The 22,342-nt window shown below is 55.1% G+C and overlaps 2 protein-coding genes across 6 annotated transcripts in view; one reads left to right on the top strand and one right to left on the bottom strand.

The window, feature by feature from the left end:
• Positions 1-28: 28 nt before the first annotated feature.
• Positions 29-5,235, top strand: GALK1 (galactokinase 1). The gene is made up of 8 exons (XM_071452780.1): positions 29-1,082; positions 1,881-2,070; positions 2,388-2,507; positions 3,007-3,142; positions 3,547-3,728; positions 3,945-4,095; positions 4,256-4,418; positions 5,055-5,235. Exons 1-8 carry the CDS (start codon positions 639-641, stop codon positions 5,124-5,126), a joined length of 1,458 nt encoding a protein of 485 aa, XP_071308881.1. The 5' UTR covers positions 29-638; the 3' UTR covers positions 5,127-5,235.
• Positions 5,236-5,489: 254 nt separating this feature from the next.
• Positions 5,490-22,342, bottom strand: part of ITGB4 (integrin subunit beta 4) — a 31,533-nt gene continuing 14,680 nt past the window's right edge. For 3 of the 5 annotated variants that reach the window (XM_071452764.1, XM_071452765.1, XM_071452763.1), the window contains 22 exons: positions 21,946-22,134; positions 21,756-21,859; positions 21,294-21,352; positions 20,808-20,831; positions 20,500-20,648; positions 20,240-20,419; positions 19,617-19,765; positions 18,948-19,152; positions 18,319-18,479; positions 17,782-17,962; positions 16,806-16,943; positions 16,099-16,281; positions 15,367-15,498; positions 14,187-14,387; positions 13,130-13,303; positions 12,476-12,646; positions 11,418-11,567; positions 10,555-10,743; positions 9,508-9,663; positions 8,930-9,094; positions 8,563-8,676; positions 5,490-7,647 (listed from right to left, as the gene is read on the bottom strand). In XM_071452764.1, coding sequence (XP_071308865.1) covers positions 7,517-7,647; positions 8,563-8,676; positions 8,930-9,094; positions 9,508-9,663; positions 10,555-10,743; positions 11,418-11,567; positions 12,476-12,646; positions 13,130-13,303; positions 14,187-14,387; positions 15,367-15,498; positions 16,099-16,281; positions 16,806-16,943; positions 17,782-17,962; positions 18,319-18,479; positions 18,948-19,152; positions 19,617-19,765; positions 20,240-20,419; positions 20,500-20,648; positions 20,808-20,831; positions 21,294-21,352; positions 21,756-21,859; positions 21,946-22,134 — 3,305 coding nt within the window. In that variant the 3' untranslated portion in view covers positions 5,490-7,516. The remainder of the gene's footprint in view (positions 7,648-8,562; positions 8,677-8,929; positions 9,095-9,507; positions 9,664-10,554; positions 10,744-11,417; positions 11,568-12,475; positions 12,647-13,129; positions 13,304-14,186; positions 14,388-15,366; positions 15,499-16,098; positions 16,282-16,805; positions 16,944-17,781; positions 17,963-18,318; positions 18,480-18,947; positions 19,153-19,616; positions 19,766-20,239; positions 20,420-20,499; positions 20,649-20,807; positions 20,832-21,293; positions 21,353-21,755; positions 21,860-21,945; positions 22,135-22,342) is intronic. The other 2 variants (XM_071452768.1, XM_071452766.1) reach the window with 2 other exon arrangements.

Raw genomic sequence — 22,342 nt, forward strand, 5'->3', positions numbered from 1 at the left:
CCACGGTCGGGCGGCGGGGCTGGCCCGGGGAGCCCCAGCGCGGCCCCGCCGTCGGTCCGGTCAGACCGGTACCAAGCGCGGCCAGGAGAGGCTCGCACAGGGGCCGGGGGCCCACGCTCACCTTTAAGGGCGCTGAGCAGCGGCTCCTTCCTGGCCATGGGCTTGTCGTCCCCCAGGGCCAGGTGATCCCGCGACGGCGGCTGGATGGGAACCAGGAACCGGGAACCGGGAACGGGGAACAGGGAACCAGGAACCGGGAACCAGGAAAGGGGAACCGGGAATGGGGAACGGGCCCCGCCCCAGGAGCGGAGCGGAGCAGCCCGGCCCCACGGGCGGGAGGAACCTCACACACACACAGGTGTACGTGCACTTGAAACGGAAAGCACAGACGCTGCTGTACATTGGTGTAACACAGTGACACACACACACCTATTGATCTGTACAGATACATAAATTCCATACATTGCATAGGCAGAACCCGCATATATGAGACACATGTGCAAAACAAACACGTATTAATCTCTACGTGTATTAGGACAGGCTTTGGGATATGGGTATATGTGCTATAAATCTTCGGTGCCGGCCCCGCCGCAGGTACACTCGGGGTGTGTGGACGAGCGCTCGCCCTGTCCGGAGGGATGCGCACGAACAGCGATTCCCAGGACCGTGAGAAGAGGCGGTGCGGAGCGCTCGGGGCGGTGCGGGGCTCCCGGGGCGGTTCGGGGCGCTCGGGGCTGTTCGGGGCGGTTGGGGCTCCCGGGGCGCTCGGGGCCGTGTGGGGCGCTCAGGGCGGTTCGGGGCGGTGCGGGGGCTCGAGGCGGTTCGGGGAGCTCTCGGGGGCGGTGCGGGACTCCTGGGGGCGGTTCGGGGCGGTGCGGGGCGCTCGGGGGCGGTGCGGGACCCATCCGGGGCGGTGCAGCTCGGCCATGGCGGAGCCCGGTTCGTCCGCGCTGCTGGCGGCCGCTCGCCGGGTGCACGAAGAGGCTTTCGGGGGTCCGGCGCTGCTGGCGGTGTGGGCTCCCGGCCGGGTCAACCTCATCGGGGAGCACACCGACTACAACGACGGCTTCGTGCTGCCCATGGTAAGGGCCGTGCTCTGCCGCCCGGCCCCGGGCTCTCGCCGTGTCACCCTTCCGGGTCCTCCTGGCAGCTCACGGGGGTGCTCGGCCACCGCCTTCCCATCCCCGTCTCGGGATGTCCCCTCCAGGCGAGCCCACCCAGGACCCTGAGGGATCCTCGGGATCCCCTGCCCAGAGCGCGGGGTTCGGAGCCGGACCTGCTGCAGCCCCCCCTGCAGACCAACTCCTCATCGCTTCACGGGCATGAGATTCTCTTCCCAACCACCTCTCCGAGAGGCTGAAGCCTTTTTTTTGCAGCCCCGTCAAACAACTTCCCGTTCCCAGAGAGCGATGTTTTGGTGGCAGAGATGGCTCAGAACAGCAGGAGCTTCCTGCTCCTTCCGAGCCGCTTTGGCTCAGCGGCAAAGTCCCCACTCAGTCTTAAATCAAATCTACAGATAATTACTGTGAGGCCGAGGAGCGTGGGAGCAGGTCAGCTGAATTCCCTGACAGACAAGGAAACGTCCCGAAGCCTCTCCCATTCTTGGCGTGGTTACCACTCCCCCTGAGCCCAACAAGCAGCACCCGGCACTGAGCTGGGGGTCAGGCACATTCAGTGGGAAGGCTGACCCAGTGGGTCAGTAAATAGGCAGGAAGTTTAATTCTGTGCCAAGCCAGAGTGTGCAGCGGGAGCTCTGGGGGGCTAAAGAGAACACTTGGATGCTCCAGCTGTGGGCTGAAGCAGCCACAGCTGTCACCTGCCACCTGTGGGGATGCTCCAAGGGGTGCTGCAGGGTCTGAGCCCACCTTCCCCATCCCCAGGCCCTGCATCTGGGGACGGTGCTGGTGGGAGCCCCCACACAGGACGAGACCATCTCCATCATCACCACCTCGGCAGAGGCAGATGAGCCCCACAAGGTGCAGTTCCCGGCTCCCACTGCCAGCAGCCCCCTGAGCCCGGGGCAGCCCCACTGGGCCAACTACGTCAAGGGCGTCATCCAGCACTACCGGGGTAAGGCCGGGCTGAGGGGTGGGTCAGAGCCCCCCTTGCAGGGAACTGCTGTTCACATCCAGCTTTGGAGTGCTCCAGGGGCTCTTGTGGTGTCTGTGTAATCCTGCAGCTCTGCCAGGACCAGGCTCCAGCAAACTCAATCTCAGTTCCAAAGGTTCCCGTGCTTGGGGGGCTGCAGGGTCACACTCTACTGTGGGTCACCCTGTGTTCTGAATGTTGCACAGGGGCTCCTTGTGCCATTCCCTGTGAGCTGTGGGGCACACAAAGCCCTGCAGGGGCTCATGGCCCCCCTCCTCCCTTTGCTTCTCTTCCTGCAGGTGGTCCTGTGCCAGGCTTCAGCGCTGTCATGGCCAGTGACGTCCCCCTGGGCGGGGGCCTCTCCAGCTCAGCTTCTCTGGAGGTGGCCACCTACACCTTCCTGCAGCAGCTCTGCCCTGGTAAGGCAGCAGCCTGTTCTTGGCCCTGGCATCTGCTTCTAGGTGGGAGCTAGGATGAGTGGGATGCCCTTAGCTAGGTCCCACAGCCCTTGGGAAAATGCTGCTGTGAGCGGGTAACAACTCCCCAGCTGGCACTGCCCTGCCTATGTGGCTCCTCTGGCTCATCCAGCCTGACCTGCCCAGACCTCTAAAATCCATGGACCACTCCTGGGGCTGGCCAGGGAGATAAGATGAAGTTCCCTTGGGAGCATCCTCTCCCCTCCCTAATGGCCCCAAAAATCAAGATACCTGAAATACCAGTGTCAATTATCACATCCAGCTGGATCTAGGGTCCAGGCTGGCATAGAGGCCATGCAGGGGTGCAGGAACAAGCACCTGCAGCTGCAAAACCCCATTCCACAGGAAAACAACCCTTTACCTCCATGTTTGCTTCCCCTGCTCCCAGGCAAGGGACAAAATTGCAGGAGCTGCTAACCTGTGTGTCTCTGCTGTGGCACAGACGATGGGGATTTGGCAGCCAAGGCACTGGCGTGCCAGAAGGCGGAGCACACGTTTGCTGGGATGCCCTGTGGGATCATGGACCAGTTCATCTCCGTGATGGGCCGGGAGGGCCACGCCCTGCTCATCGACTGCCGGTCAGTGTCAGGGCTGGGCTCGCTGTGCTGTGCTCAGCTCCTTGAGCAGCTGGGGCTGAGCTGGCCCTGTGGCCATGAACTGAGGGCAGGAGTGCGGGGAGAGGTTAACCCTTGAACCCAGCCCAAAACCTCGTCATGGGGGCGGGGCAGCCTGCGCTTTTATTCCTCCTGGTCTTGATTCCTCCTCCTGCAACCTTTCTGCTGCTTGCCTGGGTTGTCTTTCCCATGGTCCTTAGGGTCTATTATGGCACTAATATTTGGGAGGGAGTGAAGTGCTGGAGTGAAATCCCAAACCACCTGGACTTTGCCTCTGTAGCTCAGGATCTGCCTGCCACGTAGCCTCACTCGGGTGCCTGAGAGCCGGGCGGGCAGGGGGCGGGCAGATGGCTGAGCTGTCCCTGCAGGTCCCTGCACACCGTGCTTGTCCCGCTGAGCGATCCCAGCCTGGCCGTGCTCATCACCAACTCCAACGTGCGGCACACGCTGACGGGCAGCGAGTACCCCACGCGCCGGCGGCAGTGCGAGGAGGCAGCAGCGGCCCTGGGCAAGGCCAGCCTCAGGGATGCCACCATGGCCGAGCTGGAAGGTGGGGACAGCCCTCCCCTCACCTCTGGTCACTCCTTGGGGCATCAAGAGCTTGGTGCCCCCTGGGCTGAGACCTGGGGCAGGCGGGTGGGCGCGCACCCTGTGATGGGATGTGCTGCGGGCAGGGAAGCTTTGGCACAGGATGGTTGCAGGATGCAGCCCTGCAGCATCCTGCAGGCTGTGAGGCTTTGCTGCAGGAACACCAATGTCCCTGCAGAGGCCAGGAGCCGCCTGGGGGATGAGGTGTTCCGGCGGGCCAGGCACGTCATCGGCGAGATAGCACGGACAGAAGAGGCAGCGCAGGCGCTGCAGAACAAGGACTACAGGACCTTCGGGAAGCTGATGGTGGAGAGCCACAACTCCCTCAGGTGAGGGTGATCGAGGATGCTGACAGCTGGGCCAGGCTCTGCAGCACCCAGCACTGCTGCCATGGCAGTGGCTGCACAGGACACAAGCTGGAGCTGTCAGGGGTGCAGCGGTTGTGCCCAGGGTGCAGGACAGGGCAGAGCATGGCTCTCCTCTCTCCAGGGATGACTATGAAGTGAGCTGCCCCGAGCTGGACCAGCTGGTGGCAGCAGCCCTGGAAGTCGATGGGGTTTATGGCAGCAGGATGACTGGGGGAGGTTTTGGAGGCTGCACGGTGACACTGCTGGAGGCTGGGGCTGCAGACAGAGCCAAGAAGCACATCCAGGTATGTGGCAGAAAAGCCCCAGGAGACTGAAAGATCCCAAGAAAACACTCAGGGGCACAGCACAGGGACACTGTGGAACTGTCACTCCTGAGCCATTTGTGGTTGGTGGAGCCCGTCCATGGCCCTGAGCCTGTTGATGCACTGAGCTCCTGCAGGCAGTTCAGTACTCTGTGCCAGTCACAGAGCCTGCCCCAGGACCTCTTTGCATTGAGAAAGGGAGTGAAAAGGTGCTGGGGAACTTCAGGAAGGCCAAATCCATCCACGGAAAAGGGATCTGAGCTGAGCTTGGGTACTCCTGAGCTGAACACTGGCAGTCATAGCCTGGGAAAGATCTCAGTGCCATCACCAGTGTTCCCTAACTCAGCACCTTGGCATGCTCAGGTAGCTGGAAATTCCAGCAGAATGGGGATGTCAGGACATGGGGCCTGTGAACAAGGCAGAACATCATTTTACTGCTCTATGAGATCGTGAAAATAGCTGGAGGAGGGGGAAAGAAGGGGCAGAGGTGGGAGAGAGGAAACACGACCAGGAGTTACAGTTCAGTGAAGAGTGGGGGCAGAGTGTGGAACTGACCAGCAGGACCTCTCCCCCCAGCTCTGGCAGCCCCCAGCCTCAACTGCTCCTCTTGTTTTTCAGGAGAAATACAGTGGCAAAGCCACCTTCTACCTCACCAAGCCCTCAGCAGGGGCAAAGGCTCTGTCCATGTAGAGGAGTGACCACCTCCCCTGGGAACCTTGGGCTGGCATTGCCTCCCCCCCCAAGGGGATCAGTTTGTCCATCTGCATCATTTAGCTAATAAAAGCAAAGCATTTGCATAGGTGTTTTGTGCCTGTGTGTGCCAAAATCACTTGGGACTGTTCCTCAGAGGATACTGGTTTAATTCCAGTTTGCACTGGTGTAAGGAGCAGAGCTGCAGTCACAGGAGGGGATGGCAGTGCAGGAGCAGGCACTGACACCTGGCAGAAGTTCCTGCCTCTGCCCCTGCCCTGCATCTGCTGCAGATGGAGGATAGCAGGGGGAAGAGGGATTTTTTATTTTATTAAAAAAAAAATCAGCAATAAAGAGGCAGAATATAGAGAAAATATTTATTGAGTGCAAGAGGAAGCCATCTGATCAAAGACCTGCTCTGGATCTATCTTGGAAAGGCTGAAACAGCACCAATTCCAACAAAACCAGATAAATTAAAAAAGACAGGCCTAGGTTAGTGCATGTGCATGGGGAAGGCCTGATTCCCTGGAGAGCAGATGATGGGCCAGGCTCTGCTCTTGGAGAACAGGATCATCTTTGGTTAAAATGCTTGAGAAACTCCCTGTTTAGGCATGAATCCCAAAGGGTCACGGAGTCCTTGAGCAGGAGGAGACAAAATCCCAACCCCAGGCAAGAAGGGAGCAGGGAGGGAGGCAGCCTCATGCCCCTGGCACTTGCTCAGGAGAAATAAGTGCTTCTTGAAGGCACGGTAAAACCTCAGGGTTGGTGAAGGATCCCTGGAGCCAAGTTCAAAACTGACCCAGCTCCATCTGCAGTCATGGAGATTCCTGTGGACTTGGTTTACCCACATCCATCTTTGGCTGAAAGGTGTACAGCCCTTCCCCCTGTGAAATAAAAAGCCTGAAGAGGAGAAGGAGCTGGGGTGGTGAGCTCTTCTTCAGAGTCCAAAAGAAAAAAGGAAATAAAAAAAGAAATAAAGAAAACCACAAAAAAAGCCAAGGTTCATTGTGAGATCAAAGCAGGCTGGTGATGCTGCCAGGGGCCCAGGCAGCTGCTGCTTTGGTTGGAAGCTCTAACCCAGAGCAGTGTCAGCTGCTGCTCCAGGCAGGCTCCTGACCTGCTCCCATGCAGCTGGGACACACCAGGGAAAGCTTGCACTGCTTGCTGTCCCTGGCAGAGGCCAGGGAGCCTCCAGGGATCCTGCCCTGCACTGGGACATCAAACCCAGCAGGGTCTCAGCTCAGCCCAGCCCTGTGTGAGGGGAGCTGAAGCTGAAGAAGTCTCAGACTTGTTCAGGACAGTGGGAGTGCCTGTTCTTCCAGGCCTGCTCTTCTTTTGTGCTTACTGATGGAGCACAGGTTCCTTTATGGATCTTGTTGCCAGGCAAAAACTCTTTTAAAGGGTACCCAACATCTTCTGCCCTGAAATCTCACCCTGTCCACATCAGCTGTGTGAGGAATCCCAGCACAGTTCCCATCCCACACCTCCAGGAAGCTCCCAGCCCTTCTGTGTCCAAATGCTCCAGCTGGGCGATGTTCTGCAGTGGGTGGATCTGCGCCCTTGCAGCCTTCTACTGGAGCCTCTGGGGCTGAAGGATACAAGGTCCAAGGTGAGCCCACCAGCATCATCAAAGGGTTCAAGAGGCCTTTGGATCAAGCCCTTAACTCATTGCTTCCAGTTATTCCTGTTTCCCAGCAGCCACAGCCCCTGTGTAGCCTCCACATTGGAGGTGGATCTCATCCACCTCCATTTTTTATAAAATAATAAAATACATTTATATATATTTATATATATACTATGTAAACTGTACAATGTTGTATGCAAAAAAAAAAAAAAAAGCATCTGAGGCCATCAAGTAACGCAACACAAGTGAAAGGTTAGGCTTTGCTATTGTGGTACCAAATGTCAGCAGCAAAGGACAGACACAAATAGGTGCAATAAGAAAGCACAGGTTACCCCAAAGCCCTACCTTGCAGCTCTCATAAAAACCCCCATACTGAACAAAACAACTCTAGTGAACAGGTGAGTCACCAGAGAGCTTGGAGCAAAAATGGAAATGGTGACCCTCTACAAATCATGGTTTTGACATCTGAGATCCTCTCAAAACCGTGGAACTGACAATAAAATCATTTCATTCCATTTACCTGGGGAGGCTGAAGCCGTGGAGACACCCCAATTTCTGCCCTGGAGGATGAGCTTACCCACCCAGCTGTGCCAGAGCTCTGAGTGTGCTGGGCTCCAAAGGAGAAGTGCAGAGCCTGGAGTGCCTGAGAGGGTCTGTGCCTGCAGGAGGAGCTGCCCAGGCACCACCTGGGTGAAGCACCTTTGGGTTGTTCCATAAAATGCTGGCACTGATCCCAGAAGTCCTGCTGGTGCTCGGCCTCCCTGGCTCAGGCCTCGTAGAACTGCCTCTCCAGCTGCTGGCTCAGGGTCCCGCTGGCCATCACCGTGTGGCTCACAAACTCCTGGGTCAGGGTGCTGCTGGAGCTCTCCACGTGCTGGGTGGTCACCAGCATCCCGTCTGCAAGGGAAGGCACCACGGGTGGGGTCACAGGGAACAGGGTCTGCTCTGCTCCACAGCTCCAGGCAGGAGTTTTCCATCATAGGAAGTGGCATTTAGGGACCTCTCCACACCAAGTTGTCACAGACATATCTTATGAAAAATCCTTTCACTAGGACCTTTTCTCCTGAGAAGCTGAGAGGCCTCAGAAATGAAATGTAAACAATAATTATCTGCTGCTGTGGAATGCAACAGGTGCATCTTTGATCAGTCTCATGTGGTTGTTTTTAATTAATGGCCAATCACAGTCAGCTGTCTCAGACTCTCTGATCAGTCACAAGATTTTATTATCATTCCTTTCTATTCCTTGCTAGCCTTCTGAAGAAATCCTTTCTTCTATTCTTTTAGTATTGTTTTAATATATAATTTTCTTTTAATATAATAAATCAGCTTACTGAAACATGGAGTCAAGATTCTCATCTCTTCCCTCGTCCTGGGACCCCTGTGAACACCTCCACACCAAGTGACCCAGTGCTCTGCTATATCAGGATCTCCTGACAGCTCCTAAGCTCTCTGTGTTGCAGCATGAACCCATGAGCTCAAGTGGGATAACATGGGACAACTACCTTGATGGGAATAAAGATGTTTGTCCCACTGCTCTGTTTCTGTCTGCTCTGAAGAGATTGAATCTTGCAGGAAGAGCTATGATTTGGTCCCTAATGATAGTCCTGGAGGACTCTCAAATACAGCATTCCCTCCAGGACTGAGCAGCACGTGTGGAAATGGCTGCAGCTCTCCCTGGGGCAAAGCAGGAACACAGTGGAGGAAAAGGGCTGACCCTCTTCAATCCCACCTGATAAAAGCTGCCTCAGACCTTTGGACAAGCAGAAATACCCTTTGTTTCCTGTGGGTTGCAAAGCAACAATGAGCCCCTACCTGTGAAGTGGGGATCCAGAGAGGAATGGCTGATGCTGGTTTTGGTGGTGTATTCAGTGGGGAATTTGTAAACTTCTCTCATGTACTGCTGTCCTCCAAACTGGGAGAAAGCACCTGGGGAGAAGGAAAAGGGACAAGTCAGTCAAGAAATAGCAAAGAGCTTCCAACTCCTCAACACTGCGGAGTGAGCACCAGCAAGCTCAGGAATCTTCCCTCACCAGGCACAGCACTGGCCTTATGGAAAACTGTCTCCATGTCTTTCATGGAGCATGGAGTCACCGCCAGAGCTGGAAAGTGACTGCAGGAGTTGTGCTCCCTGCTCTGAGAGGTTTCTCTTTGCACCTCCACAGACACAAGGGTACTGTACCTCTGTCCTGAGATTCAATAGTGATGAGGCCTTCTCTCTCTGGCCCAAAGCCTTGGGTGGTGTTGGCTTGCACTTTGAACTTGTATGGGACATTCTCACTCAGGTGGGGCACAGTCAGGGTGGTTTCCAGGTTGTCTCCTTCGACATAGATTGTCCTGGGCTCCCCTAATCCAGAGACACAGAGTGGTGAAGACAGACCAGAGTGATGGTCCCTCCAAACACACAACCCCTCAACTCCGCTGCCTCAGCTGTCCCTGAGCTTTACAACCCACAGGCTGCAGGACTGCACCCACTTCTACTGAGGGTTAAAACAACCCCATTTCACTGCAGTGGGGAACCTTAACAACCTCCATGGGATTTTGGCTGAGGTCCTTCCTCTTCCCACCACATTTGTTAGACCAGACCACACAATGGCACAAAGTGTCAGGAGCCACCAGCTCCCAGGCCTGGCATCAGCCTCGTGCCCCCACTTTGTCTGCACACAACTCTTCTACTGGTCCCAGCCAAAATGCAGCAGATTGCTGCCTTAGCTGGAGGTGTCTGGTGCTCAGCACAAGGGAGCTGTGCTGACACTGTACCTCCTCCATGCAGCATCTCACAGGTGATCCTGTAGCCCAGGATGGGCCCATTGGGCTCGCGGGGCCTCTCCCAGCTGAGGTGCAGAGAATCCGGGCTGAGGGCAGTGAAAACCAGGGGTCCAGGGGCACAGGGGGTGCTCAGGGTGAAGGGGGTACCTGCCAAGGCACAGGGGACACGTCAGAATAACAGCAAAGGGAGCCTGGGAAGGATCTGAACAGAGCATTTATGGAATGAGCTGGAAGGGCTCAGCTTCCTGGACAAAGAGTGTGAAGTGAGTGTGTGGGGAAGAAGGTCCTGGTCCCAAACTGAGAGGAAGGAAAAGAGAGGTGAGGATGTGCGAGGACCCAGAACATCCCTCTGGCTGTCCTGAGCAGCCAAGACCCCTGCCAGGGGGCTCAGAGACCCTGGCACAGAGCCCAAAAATGCCTGTGGTTTTGATTATGGCCCGTGGAGCAAATTACCAACCTTAGATGAAGATCTGCAAGCCATGACAAATTAAGTAGAATGATAGTGAATTTATCACAAGGTGAAAAAGTAGATTTGGGGTTTTTAGAATGGGGATTCAGGGGGGCAAGATGGAGGGATCTGGACGTGTCCAGCCTTTCTCCTCCTCCTTCTTGGCCTCCGTCTTCTGCTGTGATGTTGGCACTTACAGATTGGTCTAGAGTAGAAGCTCCCTGTCTAACATAGGTGATAGGTTTTGGGAAATAATTGTAAACATTGTACACATAGTTTTTAGTATAAGGACAGAACACCGCCCCAGGGGCGGGCAGAGTGCCTGGAACTGTCCTGCTGGATGGACCTCAGCAGGGCAGGAGAAAGAATTTTATAGATAAGGTACAATAAACAACCTTGAGACTGAGAAATGAAGAGCCTGACACCTTCTTCAAGTGCCAGACTGGGAAAAGAGACTTTTGAACTCTTCTCAGGGTCACTCTGACCAGCGAGAGATCCTGACAAGGATGTGTCAAAGAGGAAACAGCCAGGCCAGCACTGCAGACAGCAGCACAGCCATCAAAGCCACCCTCCTGTCCCCAGCAGCTCACCTGGCACGGGGCTGAGCGGGCTCTGCGGGTCCACCTGGGACTCGATGGTGATGACTCCCTCCCTCTCGGGGCCCCAGCCCTCCTCGCTCTGCGCCTTCACCTTGAAGATGTAGGAGTGGTTGGGCAGCAGGTCCTCCACCACCACCGAGTTCTGGCTGGGGTTGGGGACGGTGATCCTGTGCACCTCTCCTGGGACACACAGGGAAGAGATGTCAACAGCACGTTGCAGGCACAAAGAGCTGCAACTTTCACCTAAACTCTGTCTCAAACAAACTGCATGCAAAAGCCATCCAGAGTCCTTCCCCAACCACCTGCATCACACCATGCCACCAGCAATGGGTAGTGCAGGATGAGATGTCTTTCCAAAAAAGGATTGGGACAAAAATCATCTTCTTGAAAACTCAAAGAGTTTCAGACAAAAGAATTATATTTTCAGTAATACTGCCCTGAGATTCATGTAAAAATAATATATTTTCACTTCAATCCTTCTTCCCAGTCCCATGTGTTTAAAAAAAATTCATGTAAGTTGTTTGGGCTTATAGAGAGAATCAGTCAAAAGGGTTTTTTTTTTTTGGAGGAGAGATGATTCTACAAGCAACTCCAGGACTTGCTCTCCCTCTAGGAGAAACAGGGAATGAAAGCTATGAGGTAGCTGCAACATTTCCTTAAAAAAAAAAAAAAAAAAAAAAAAAAGCTAGACAAGAAGCAGATTTAGGATCCTGAATCCCAGAATGGTTGAGGCTGGAAGGCACCTCTGGAGATCATCTGGTGCAATCCCCCTGGCTCAGAGCAGGGTCATCCAGAGCCAGAAGCCCCAGAGCAGCCCTCAGCACTCGCACCCAGCCCCAGTGGCTCCCACTGACCTCCGCTGAGGAGCTGGTACTGCACGCTGTAGCCCTGCACCTCCTTGTCGCAGCGCGGCTCCTGCCAGCTCACCTTCAGCGACGTGGGGCCCAGGGCAGAGAACACCAGGCGGGTGGGGGTGTCAGGGATGCCCAGGGGCTTCCTGGAGTCTGAGGCAGAAAGGGAACATCAGGCTGGAGGTTTTGGGGATTGTGGCTAAGGGGGCTGGGGGAGAGGAGGGGGTGGCACAGGCAAACATGGCATGGTCCTGATGGCTCAGGGAGGACGTGGTGAGATGTCATCTCTGCAAGCTGACCTGTCATGAGGGGGACTGGCTGGCTCTGCACAGCCACAGGGATGTCCCACAGCCTCAGGGTGCCAAGCTTGGGTGGGACAAGTTAATGTAAGCAATGTGCCCCTGTGGCAGAGAGCCCAGAGAAGGGGCCTGGTGCTGGCTGTGACCTTCCTCATCCCTAAGCACCCTGTCCAGTCTGCCAGAAGCTTCACAGACTTCATCAGGTGCAGATCAATTAAGACTGGCCCTAATCTACAGCTAAATCAGGCTTCATGATTCAGGCCTCATGTTCATGAGGCTTGGGACCACATCTGAGTGCTTCTCAGCTCATCCCACTGGGAAACAAGGCTCACAGAGAGAGCAGCAGCCTCCCAGGTGACACTCAGGGACTGAAGCCCCTCGCTGACAGGGAGCTTGCAGAGGGACATCTCATAAGGAGCACAGGTTCTCCCAAGAGCTCTCCAAAGGCCTGTGGAGTAAGACTGAGAACAAGAAGCTCGTTAGGAATTAAGAGAATGGGGACAATGGGGTGATCAGAGCACGGTGGCAGCAGTGGTGGTGAATGTTAATCAGTCCAGGTGGGCTGAAACCTGCAATTCACCTGCAAATGGAAAGGTGATGTGATGGAGGTGCAGGCTGGGTCAGAAGGAAGATCAGCACAGCACACAGCAAGCCATGGAGAGGAGGTTTGGAGTGAGCAGTGGATGGCAGCAGCTCATGGGTGGATGGTGGCTGGGCTGTTATGGGATGTGTGGCTGGGAGGAAACACTGCACAGGCTGTACCTATGAACTTGCACATCCCTGTGGACCCATCAGTCATGATTATAGAGTCCCGACAGCCAATGCTGGGGTAGTAACCCTTCACCTTTGCCCTGCTCCTGAAACCCACGTCCCGGGGCCGGAGTGTCCTCCCAGCATCTTCATGGATGGGAGGGAGGAGTGTCCCTGGGTAATCTACAGAAATGGTGCAAGAAGAAAGAGAAAAACACCATTGGAGATTTCAGAGCAGGTTCAGCCCAGGCTCCTGCACAGGTGACTTTTTAAGGCTCAGGTTTGAAGAATCTTTAAGCCACCTTCTGTCAGCACCAGCTGATTGACACACGTGGAGCTGAAAGGCAGCCACACTGCTGGATAGAGTGAGGAGAGGAGACCTGCTCTCCCTGAAGTGCCTCATGGTGTGAGGATAAGGATGGAGCTCCCTTCCCTGAGCACCCTGCCTGTGAGGGGTGGGACCCCTTTCCAAACTGGTCTGGAAGCAGAGAGGCCTTAGCAAAGCACCAAGACACCAGTGGTGGGGACATGACCTCCTAGACCTGCAGGTCACAGGCCACCTTAGCTGTGAGCACAGTCCTCACTCCATGAGGACTTTAGGGTGCAGGTCCAAAGACAGTCATGGGGATGGAAGGGAAGGGCAGGTCCCATCCCTGTGGTACTCACCATGCCCCATCTGCATTGTGGAGTAGTCTCTTGTCAGCGAGGAGCTGCCCATCACCCTGTGCTCCTGGTGCATGTGGGAGCTCAGCTGGTGGTAGCTGGTGTTGGCTGTCCTGGTCAGGGTGCCACTGCCACTGCCAGGGAAGGAGAAGTCAACCCGGCCATTCATCAAGTGCTCTGTGGAAGAGGGCATACCATGAGGAACGTGGCTGTGGACAAAGCTGCTGCTCCACTTTCCATGGGGACGAAGCAGGAGGTGTCATGGTGCACCCCCCACCTTGGCTGAATCACAGGTTCAGCCACTCTGGAAGGTGATTCTGGAATGCTACATTTAGAACAAGCCACAATACCCAACATGAGACACAGAAAGAAAGAGATAAACAAAGACTTCTCCCTGCACCAGACACACCCATGGTGCCCAAGGTAACTCCAGACCTCGGCCCTGCTGGGGCACTGCCTTGTGGTTCTTGCCACATTCTCTCACATCTCCCCTTAGACACAAGCGCTGGTTTATAATTTCAGATTTTAAAAGAAGGTGAAAGAAGGAAAGTGGCTCTTTATGGAGGAGGTTCCTCCAGATCTTATTCTGGATCCCATCTCAGCTGGATCTGAAAAGCAAACTCCGTTCTGTTGTTCTGGTCCTTGACAAACAAATCCCCATCCCCTCCCAGCAGGCTAGGAGAGATGAGCCACCTACGAGAGAGCAATTTCTGTTTAACAGTCCAGCACACCTGCCCCAGAAGCTCAGGGCACTTAATTACTGTGAAGAGCTGCCCTTGGAGGTGGCACTTAGCAGGTATCATCTGAGTTTGCTCCTGCCTCGAAGGTCCAGCCTTTGGTAGAAGCAACTTGCTAGCAGGCTCCCAAGTCCGTGCCGAGATGGGGGTTACCTTGACACCCGTGTGAGCAGACACACCAGGACAAGGTTCTGAAGCAGATCACACCAACACGAGGGTGGGCACACAGGGGGAGGCAGGGGGCACAGAGCCCCTCCTCAGGCCCCTCGGCTCAAAGCAGGACGAGACAGGACACTCAGTGCTGTAACGGAGCCGTCCTTCACCTGCTTGGGGCCGGGGAGTCGCGCTCCTCCTCGCAGTGCCAGGAGCCACGGCGCTGTCCTCCTCCTGGAGGAGCCCCTCGGTGTCCGAGGAGAGGCGGCTGCTGCCAGAGAGGCGGGGAATGGTTTCGGGTGGGAGCCTCCAGGTGATGCGGCGAAGGTCCAGGTCTTCCCCCAGCAATGGCACAAATTTCCACCTGGAGCCTTTTGGGACAACGCAAGCACCGGTGTTGGCACAGGCTGCAGGGGTCAGGGTGGGCCACCCACCACCTCTGTGCTGCTTGCTGGGAGAGGAAGGGACAAGCAGCAGTGGGGACGATGCCTGTTCACAGCCCATGTTCCAGGTGTGAGCTGAGGAGCTCAGGTGGTGCAGCCGTCTGGTAGGTGGAGAGTGCTGGGAGCGTGACATGCAGGGGGCTCCTCAACCCCCGGGCTGTTTTCCAGCCCCATGTCCCTCATGAGAAAAGGTGAGAGGCAAAGTCCCACCACATGCCTGTCCCTGAATGAAGAGTCTGCAACAATTGTCCTCTGCTCAGGAGAGGTTTCATCACTCCTTGATGTGCACTCAGGGTGGTCGGACTCCTGATGTTCCCATCACTCTTGGGTCTCAAAAGACCAGGGACTCACTCTTGGGTCCCAGGCCCTGGAGAACCCTCCAGAGAAGATCCTACAGACACACCTCATCATTTCACTTATGGCTCATATCCCAGCACAAGACCAGGGAGTCAGCCTCATTCAGCAAGTGAAGGGATGGAGTAAGAGAGGCCAGTGCCCTCCCAGCACTGCTGCATTCCCCCCTGTTGGCTTGGCCTAGACCTGAGCATCCAGGGGACTCAGAGGTTTGTGCCTTTGCTGGTGCTTGTTTGCTGATGTCTCATGGTCCAGCCAAATGGCAACACAAAGGGAAGATGAGCAGGGAGGGCCATGAAAAGCTCCTCTCCCACCCCACACCGATTTCTCTTTGCCCCATGGCTACAATAAGGAGGCACTGGCCTTATTTACACTGTGACCAGCCAAGTGTTCCCATGGATGCAGCTACTGAGCTTTGCAAAGGCTGATTTCCACCATCTCCACAACTTTGATCTCCTGAGAGATGGAAAGGAGCAGTGAAGCTCATTGCTGAAAGCTGCTGTTAAGGAAAATGAATGTTAGAAATGACCTTTTCAAGCTCAGAGACACGAACCTGAATCATCAGAGACACTGGGCCTCTTGCTGCCAGCTGGAGAGCGGAGCACATCCGTGCTGTACATCAGATAGCTGTCATAGTCCTCACCTCCCTCTGCATCAATGATGGGGACATCAGGGATGATGGGGACTGCAGGAGAGGTGGAAAGTGCCATTAGACAAGCAGCAAAAAACCAGACAAGCAGCATAAAAATGTACAATGTTCAGGCTGGCCCTCAGCATTCCCAGGATGGCTGGAGCAGCAGAGCAAACAGGAGGTGGGGAAGCAGTTGGGTGTCACAGACATCTTTTATGAAAAATCCTTTCCTTAGGATTTTTCCTCTTGAGAAGCTGAGAGGCCTCAGGAACAAAATGTAAACCTTGATTATCTGCTGCTGAGAAATGCAACAGGTGGATCTTTAATTAGTCCATGTTAGTTGTTTCTAATTAATGGCCAATCACATCCCAGCTGGCTCGGACAGAGACTCCGAGACACAAGCCTTTGTTATCATTCTTTCCTATTCTATTTTTAACTAGCCTTCTGATAAAATCCTTTCTTCTATTGTTTTAGTATAGTTTTTATGTAATATATATCATAAAATAATAAATCAAGCCTTCTGAAACATGGAGTCAAATCCTGGTCTGTTCCCTCAGCGTGAGACCCCTGTGAACACCGTCACAGCTGGGATGGTGGGGAGCTCTCCCCAGCACTGCTCCTGCCCCTGTGGCCCCTGCCCAGGCTGGCACTCACTGGACATGGGGCGCTTGGGCTGCGTGGCGAGGTTGATGGTGGCTTCTCTCTGGGGCCCCCAGCCCGCGCCGTTCCTGGCCTTCACCATGTAGCGGTAGGGCTGCGACTCGCGCAGGTTCTCGATCAGCACCACACGCTTCTTGGGCTCTTCAACCAGCACCTTCTTCAGGGGCCCAATGGGCACTGCAAGGCACGAGCATGCCTGTCACCCACCAGGCACAGAGGACCCCACAACACCCCACATTTTGAAGTCAGGATACAGCCTGGCTCTGGGAAAAAGTGCAGCAGCTCTTTGGGCTGCTCACAACAAGCAGCATGAGCTCAGGGTAATTCCCAAATCCAATGCGGAAGTCAACTACAGGAGAACACTTCTGTTGCTGGTGTGTCACAAATAACTCCTTCCCAGCACCCCACCCCTTCATCTAGACCTTTGAACTAAGTTTATGGAATGGGACAAAAAACAACATAAAACACTATGTAAGTGAACAGAACAGAGATTTTTGGCATTTGCATAATTAAATCCTGACTGGTGGTTTTTCTGTGCTCTTTCCATCAAGAAGTGACCCATCCAAACCCCAGTTCTCAAAAGAATCATGCTGGAGCTGTTCTGGCTCTGCTGCTGCTGTTTGGGGCCAGCCCAGCCTGCATGAAGTGTCCTCCAGCCCCTCAGCCTAGCTGGACTGTCCCATCCAAAAACCAGCTCTTACCATTATCCTCATTGACAAGGCCATAGCTGACTTCATAGGCGGTGATCACCCCGTTGGTCTCTGCAGGCTCACCCCAGCTCAGCTGGGTCACAGTGGAAGACACGACATTGAAAGCCAAGCGCCCGGGCTCGCTGGGCACTGGGGAGGCAAAAGCAAAAGGTGCCCATCACTGTGAGTCAGGAACCCAGAGTTCTCCAGATCACAGCTGGGCTGCAGTGGGAGACACTCAGTGCTTGGCCCTGAGAACACCAGAAGCTCAGGGCTGGAGCTCTGCCCCCGGTGCTGGGTGCATGTCAGGACCCAGGACATCCCTCTGGCTGTCCAGGACGGCCAGGACCCCTGCCAGGGATCTCAGAGACTCTGGCACAGAGCCCAAAATGCCTGTGGTTTTGATTGTGACCCGTGGAGCAAATTACCAACCTTAGATGAAGATCAGCAAGCCACAACAGTTTAGGTAGAATAATAGTGAAGTTATCACGGGGCAGAAAAGTAGATTTTGGAGTTTTTGGTATGGGGGTTCAGGAGGCAAGATGAAGGGAACTGGGCATATCTAGCCTTTCTCCTTCTTCTTGGCCTCCATCTTCTGCTGTGATGTTGGCACTTACAGATTAGTCTAGAGTAGAAACTCCCTGTCTAACATAGGTGATAGGTATTGGAAAGTAATTGTAAACACTGTATATGAAATTTTTAGTATAAAGACATAACACTGCCCTGGGGGCAAGGCAGAGTGCCTGGAACTGTCCTGCTGGATGGACCTCGGCAGGGCAGGAGAAAATTTTTTATAGATAAGGTACAATAAGCAACCTTATATTGAGACTGAGAAATGAAGAGCTCTGACTCTTTCTTCAAGCACCGGGCTGGGAAAAGAGACTTTCAAACTTTTCTTGGAGTCACTCTGATAAGCTAGAGATCCCAACAGGTGCAGAGGGACAAACCTGCTCCCACATGCAGGGCAGGAAGGTGTGGGGTCACTCACCCTCCTCCAGCGTGCGGCAGCGGATGATGTCTGAGTAAGTCCCTTCTCCCACGGCGTTGTAGGCACAGACTTGCATCTCATAGTCGGAGAAGGGGTAAAGGTTGGTCAGCTCTGCTGATGGGGTTTTGACATCAATGAGATGGGCTTCTGACTCAGGGTCTCCCTGCATCCAGTATTTCACCTGGCAAAGCAAGTGCAAGCCATGATTCCTTCAAAACCTCACATGATGGGTGAGAAATTCCTTGTCTCTTACTAAATCAGCTCTGGGAATCGTGGTGTGCCATTCCTCTGAAATGGGAGGCCAGGACAGTCTGGGCACTTCATGATAAGTGATGGAACTGGAGATGAACCCACCAGGAATCTTTCTTGCATATCCCTCATCCACCAGCAATGGTCCCTCAAGGATGGAGGGGACCAGGAGGGGTGAACTTGCTCCCTCTTTTGGGTGTGCACTTGGACCCCTTTGGTACAAATGTCTGTGTGAAACACCTGCAGGAGGGGACCCACACTCTTCCCTGGGATCCACTCACCCCTTACCTTGTACCCCAAGGGTTTTCCTGGTGGAGGAAACCAGTTGAAGCTGATTTCCCTGGAGCTGAGGGCACGGGCATCAGGATTAAGTGGTGCACTCAGGCGGCCTTTGGGGGACTGGGGGACCTGGGCCAAGCCAGTCATCGAGGGGACACCATCCACCAGCTCTGCAGACAAGGAAGTTTACATCAGTGCCAGTCCTCCCCCTTGGATGAAAAAGAAGGAAGCGCGCCTCTCTCAGCACTGCCCTGCCATGCTGTGATAAATACATTATTTATGTTATTGACCCCCTTGATGACAGTTTTGCTTGTCCAGCCACAGGAACCACCATGCACCATTCATGGAAAATCCTACATCTCCATTATCTTTATGGCTTTTCATTCAATATTCCAAGGAAAAGGAATTAAGAATCCATTCTATTTCCTTTACCGAGGGAGATGATCCATCTTCTCCCCACCCACTGACTATTCCCACTCGTGCCTCTAGAGGGGGACCCAAATCTACCAGCTGGAGCTGGAGGGGCCCTGCTGCGGCTTTTTGGGCGAGGATGGAACTCTGTGCACCGCATCGGGGTGGGCTGGTCTGGGGAGGAGGTCCCAGAGCAGCCACTGCCACTGCCCGGCTGCAGCCCCTACCTGGGTCAGCAATGGTCACCGTGGTCTGGGGGTAGCGACCAATCTTGGCGCCGTACTTGGGGTGCAGGAGGTCGATAGCAAATTGCTTGAGCTGGCAGTTGTTGAGGAGGGTGTCTATCTCTGTCAGCTCCAGCAAGGGCACCTGCACCTCCTTTCGGGTCTCCCCAGGCTGGAAGACCAGCTCACCCTCCGTGAAGAGGTAGTCCTGGAGGAGAAGGAAGAGGTGTGCTCAGGGTGAGGCTGGGTGGGGCTCTGAGCAACCTGGTCTTGTGGAAGGTGCCCCTGCCCATGGCAGGGGTTGGAATGAGATGGTCTAAGGTCCCTTCCAATGCAAACTGTTCTAGGATTACAGCCTGCAGTATCCATGAGGAGATCCCCAAAGAGCTTCCCCTCATCCCCCAGTCAATCCTCATTTGCCTCCCAGTGCCCACAGCTCCAGGGGCAGCTGGTACCCTCTGCCTCAGGCACAGACATCCTCTCAGGTCCTCCCTCCCCGGGGGAGCAAAGGATGGAGAAGAAAGTTTACCCTTGTGCTGACCTCAAGCCTTGGGTCCCCTCTGTCCCAGCCATGTGCTGATAACTCCTTTTCTGCACCCCCAGGGCTGGCCTTTTCCCAGCCCTCCATTCCCCCTCCCTCCTGCCTGCCAAGGCCAGGAGCTCCACGCTTACCCTGCCGTTCTTGGCGGTGAGATCCCGGGTCCTGTAGGTGACCTGGGATTTCCCGTTGTCGATGATCTCCCTGAGGACAGGGATCTTGGCCAGCTTGTCAAAGCGGCTGTGGGAATAGGCTGGCTGCAGGAACGTGATGAGGCTGCTGGCTGGAGAGGGCAGGAGAGAAGGAATGTGTAGAGAAAATACACAAAGAATCACATCCCAAACAGGTGTCCTCCTCCTTGAACAGAGTTCCAGTCACCCACGGGCGTGAACTGTGCATGAAATATCATTGCATGGGCTGGAGACTTCCCCACTTCCCATTTGTGCTCCCTGCTCTTAACAGCCAGGTGGGAAGGAGAGGGAGTGCTGGGCACAATAACATCAAAGAGGTCCTGTTTCATGCCAGCACTCAGTGAATTGGAGCAGCAGAGGAATGTGGTCAGCCCTTAATCTGTCATGGAATTGGCATCTAAACTGGTGATAGTCAAATATTTCTGTCAGCAGGGAAGATCACCCTCCTTTGGAAGCATTAAAGCAGGCTCCAGTTTAGACCCAGGTGGCTTCAGGAAGGAGTCACCAAGGAAGTCCTCACAGGGGACACTTGGACACAGACACCTCACACACTCACAGCCCCTCACCTTGCTCCTTGATGATGGTGATGTTAACAACCCTGCGCCCAATCTTTGCGATGCCGTTGGGGACCTCGATGGCCTCCACCTGCAGCTGCTTCTCATCATCATCATCGTCCCTGATGAAGAGTGGGACACGGACGTCCACCAGCTCCACGGCCTCTTGGAACTCCACCATTCCCTGAGCATCTGGGGGAAAAGACAAGGGTGAGAGGTGGGAAACAACCCCTGCACCCAGCCAGGAGCCAGTGCCAGGCTCTGCTCCCTACCTTGGTCTGAGGTCACAGTGTAATAACCCGGTGCAACCTTCAGGTCATTGAAGGCCTCGTGGGAAACGTGTTTTTCCACAGCTTTGATGATGTCTGGCTTGGCTGAGTAAGGGGCAGTGAGCACTGTGTCCACAATGGTGTGATCCTGCCTGGGAGCGGGGAGGGAAGGGCAGGTGAGAGCTGAGACCAGGGAAATTCATCTCACACAGCAGCTGGGGGGCCAGTGAGTGTGTGGGGCACTCAGTCACCCCACATGTGCCTGTGCAAAGAGGGAGAAGCTGCACCAGAGAGCTGCAAATTCCTCTTACCTTTTCCCAGAATTAGGCTGTAACCTGGGGGAATAAAAAAACCAAAACCAAATCAGAGTGACTAACACCTTTGGAGAGACAAAGTGCTGTGTGAATCACAGCCCTGTGCAGGTCTGAGCTGCAGCACTGCCCTGCGGGTGCCAACCCATCCCACAGAGCCCCAGCACATGTTCCCTCCTGCCCAGCTGCTCTCTCCTGCCCTGGGTTTCCCAATGCACCAAGGAACATGCCCACAGGGGAGACCACATCTGGATCAGGCTGTGGGGAGGAGATACCACTCCCTGCTCAGCACTGGCATCCCCAAATTCCTCCCAGCCTGCACCAGGCACTCCTAAGCTGCACCAGGCTGAAACTTTGGGAGCCAGTGGAAATTCTCCCATTGAGCACCCTGCGACCAGGACTTGTTCCCGCTGCTCCAGAGCCAAACTCAGCTGAGATCTCCTGGGGGAACCCTGTCCTGCAGGAGTCTCTCCCCCTCTGACTCACCTGAACTTGGTCTGCTGGACCTTGTGGCAGCCAGGAATGTGCTTGAAGACCTCATTCAGCTGCAAGGAGCAAGAGGGACAAGATTCACAGTGTATCCCTCACTGAACAGGATGTGCTCAGTGAGCAGATGCTGCTGCCTCCACACACAGGAGCCCTCCGACCACCCCAGGCCCTCCTCCCTCACCCTCCCACACCAGCTTTCATCCCAGGACATGGCAAGAGGCTGCAACTGAAGCCAAACAGGACCTTCAGATCACATGTCCCAAAGCAAACCCAGAATCTCCACGAGATGCTTTGCCAATTCTTACAATCGTGACCTTAAAAATTGTGCTTTCTCACAAAAGAAGAAGAACTGCTCCTTCCTTTGCATAGCTGTGGGTTCCCAGGGAAGGGGCACTGCCCAGCCCCCTGTGTGGCTGTCCCCAAGGCCACCCCGAGCCCCCCTTGTGCCCAGGCTCCTACGTTCTCCTCCACTTCCTTGCGCAGCTGCTCGAACTCCCGCGTGTCCGGTTTCATCAGGTTCTGCGTGAAAAGCCGGGCCAGCCTCAGGGACAGCCCGTAGGGAACTGGAAAGAGAAATTCCCAAATCCAACTCCGTCCTTCTCGGTCAGAGACACACCCCAGGGAGAAGCTGGAGGCTGGGGACACTCACCGAGCTCCTTGGGGCTGGTGGCAGCGGGGGAGGCGCTGCCCTGCCTGTGGACATTGTTGTGGATCCTCCAGCGCACCGTGTCCCGGCCCTGGAGGGAGCCGCTGCGCACCAGAGGCGTGTCCAGGTGCTCGGAGGACATGAGGCTGTGCCGCAGCATGTAGTGGTCCTCCTTGAAGCCAACCGTGCGACCTGCGGAGCCAGGGGCGGGTTAGAGCCGGGGCACACCGGGACACACCACAGGTTCTGTGCTGGGGGATGCTGAGGGTTCCACCAGGCCGAGGGGTTGGGATGTCAGCAGGGGAGAGGGATGGAGGAGAAAGGGGTGCTCAGGGGTGGGGAGAACACATCTCACCAGCTGAGCATTACATGTCAGGGAGAGCCAGCAGTGGGACTCCCA

Source organism: Agelaius tricolor, unplaced genomic scaffold (assembly GCF_023055355.1).
Source record: "Agelaius tricolor isolate 1412-34295 unplaced genomic scaffold, bAgeTri1.0.p SCAF_35, whole genome shotgun sequence".
Lineage (NCBI taxonomy): Eukaryota > Metazoa > Chordata > Aves > Passeriformes > Icteridae > Agelaius > Agelaius tricolor.

Excerpts from the sequence above, each read along its gene's own strand:
- GALK1 (XM_071452780.1), top strand. The coding sequence starts at position 639 with ATGCGCACGAACAGCGATTCCCAGGACCGTGAGAAGAGGCGGTGCGGA. Across the intron at positions 2,071-2,387 it reads CGTCATCCAGCACTACCGGG|GTGGTCCTGTGCCAGGCTTC; the intron begins GTAAGGCCGGGC and ends CTCTTCCTGCAG. Across the intron at positions 3,729-3,944 it reads CACCATGGCCGAGCTGGAAG|AGGCCAGGAGCCGCCTGGGG; the intron begins GTGGGGACAGCC and ends ATGTCCCTGCAG.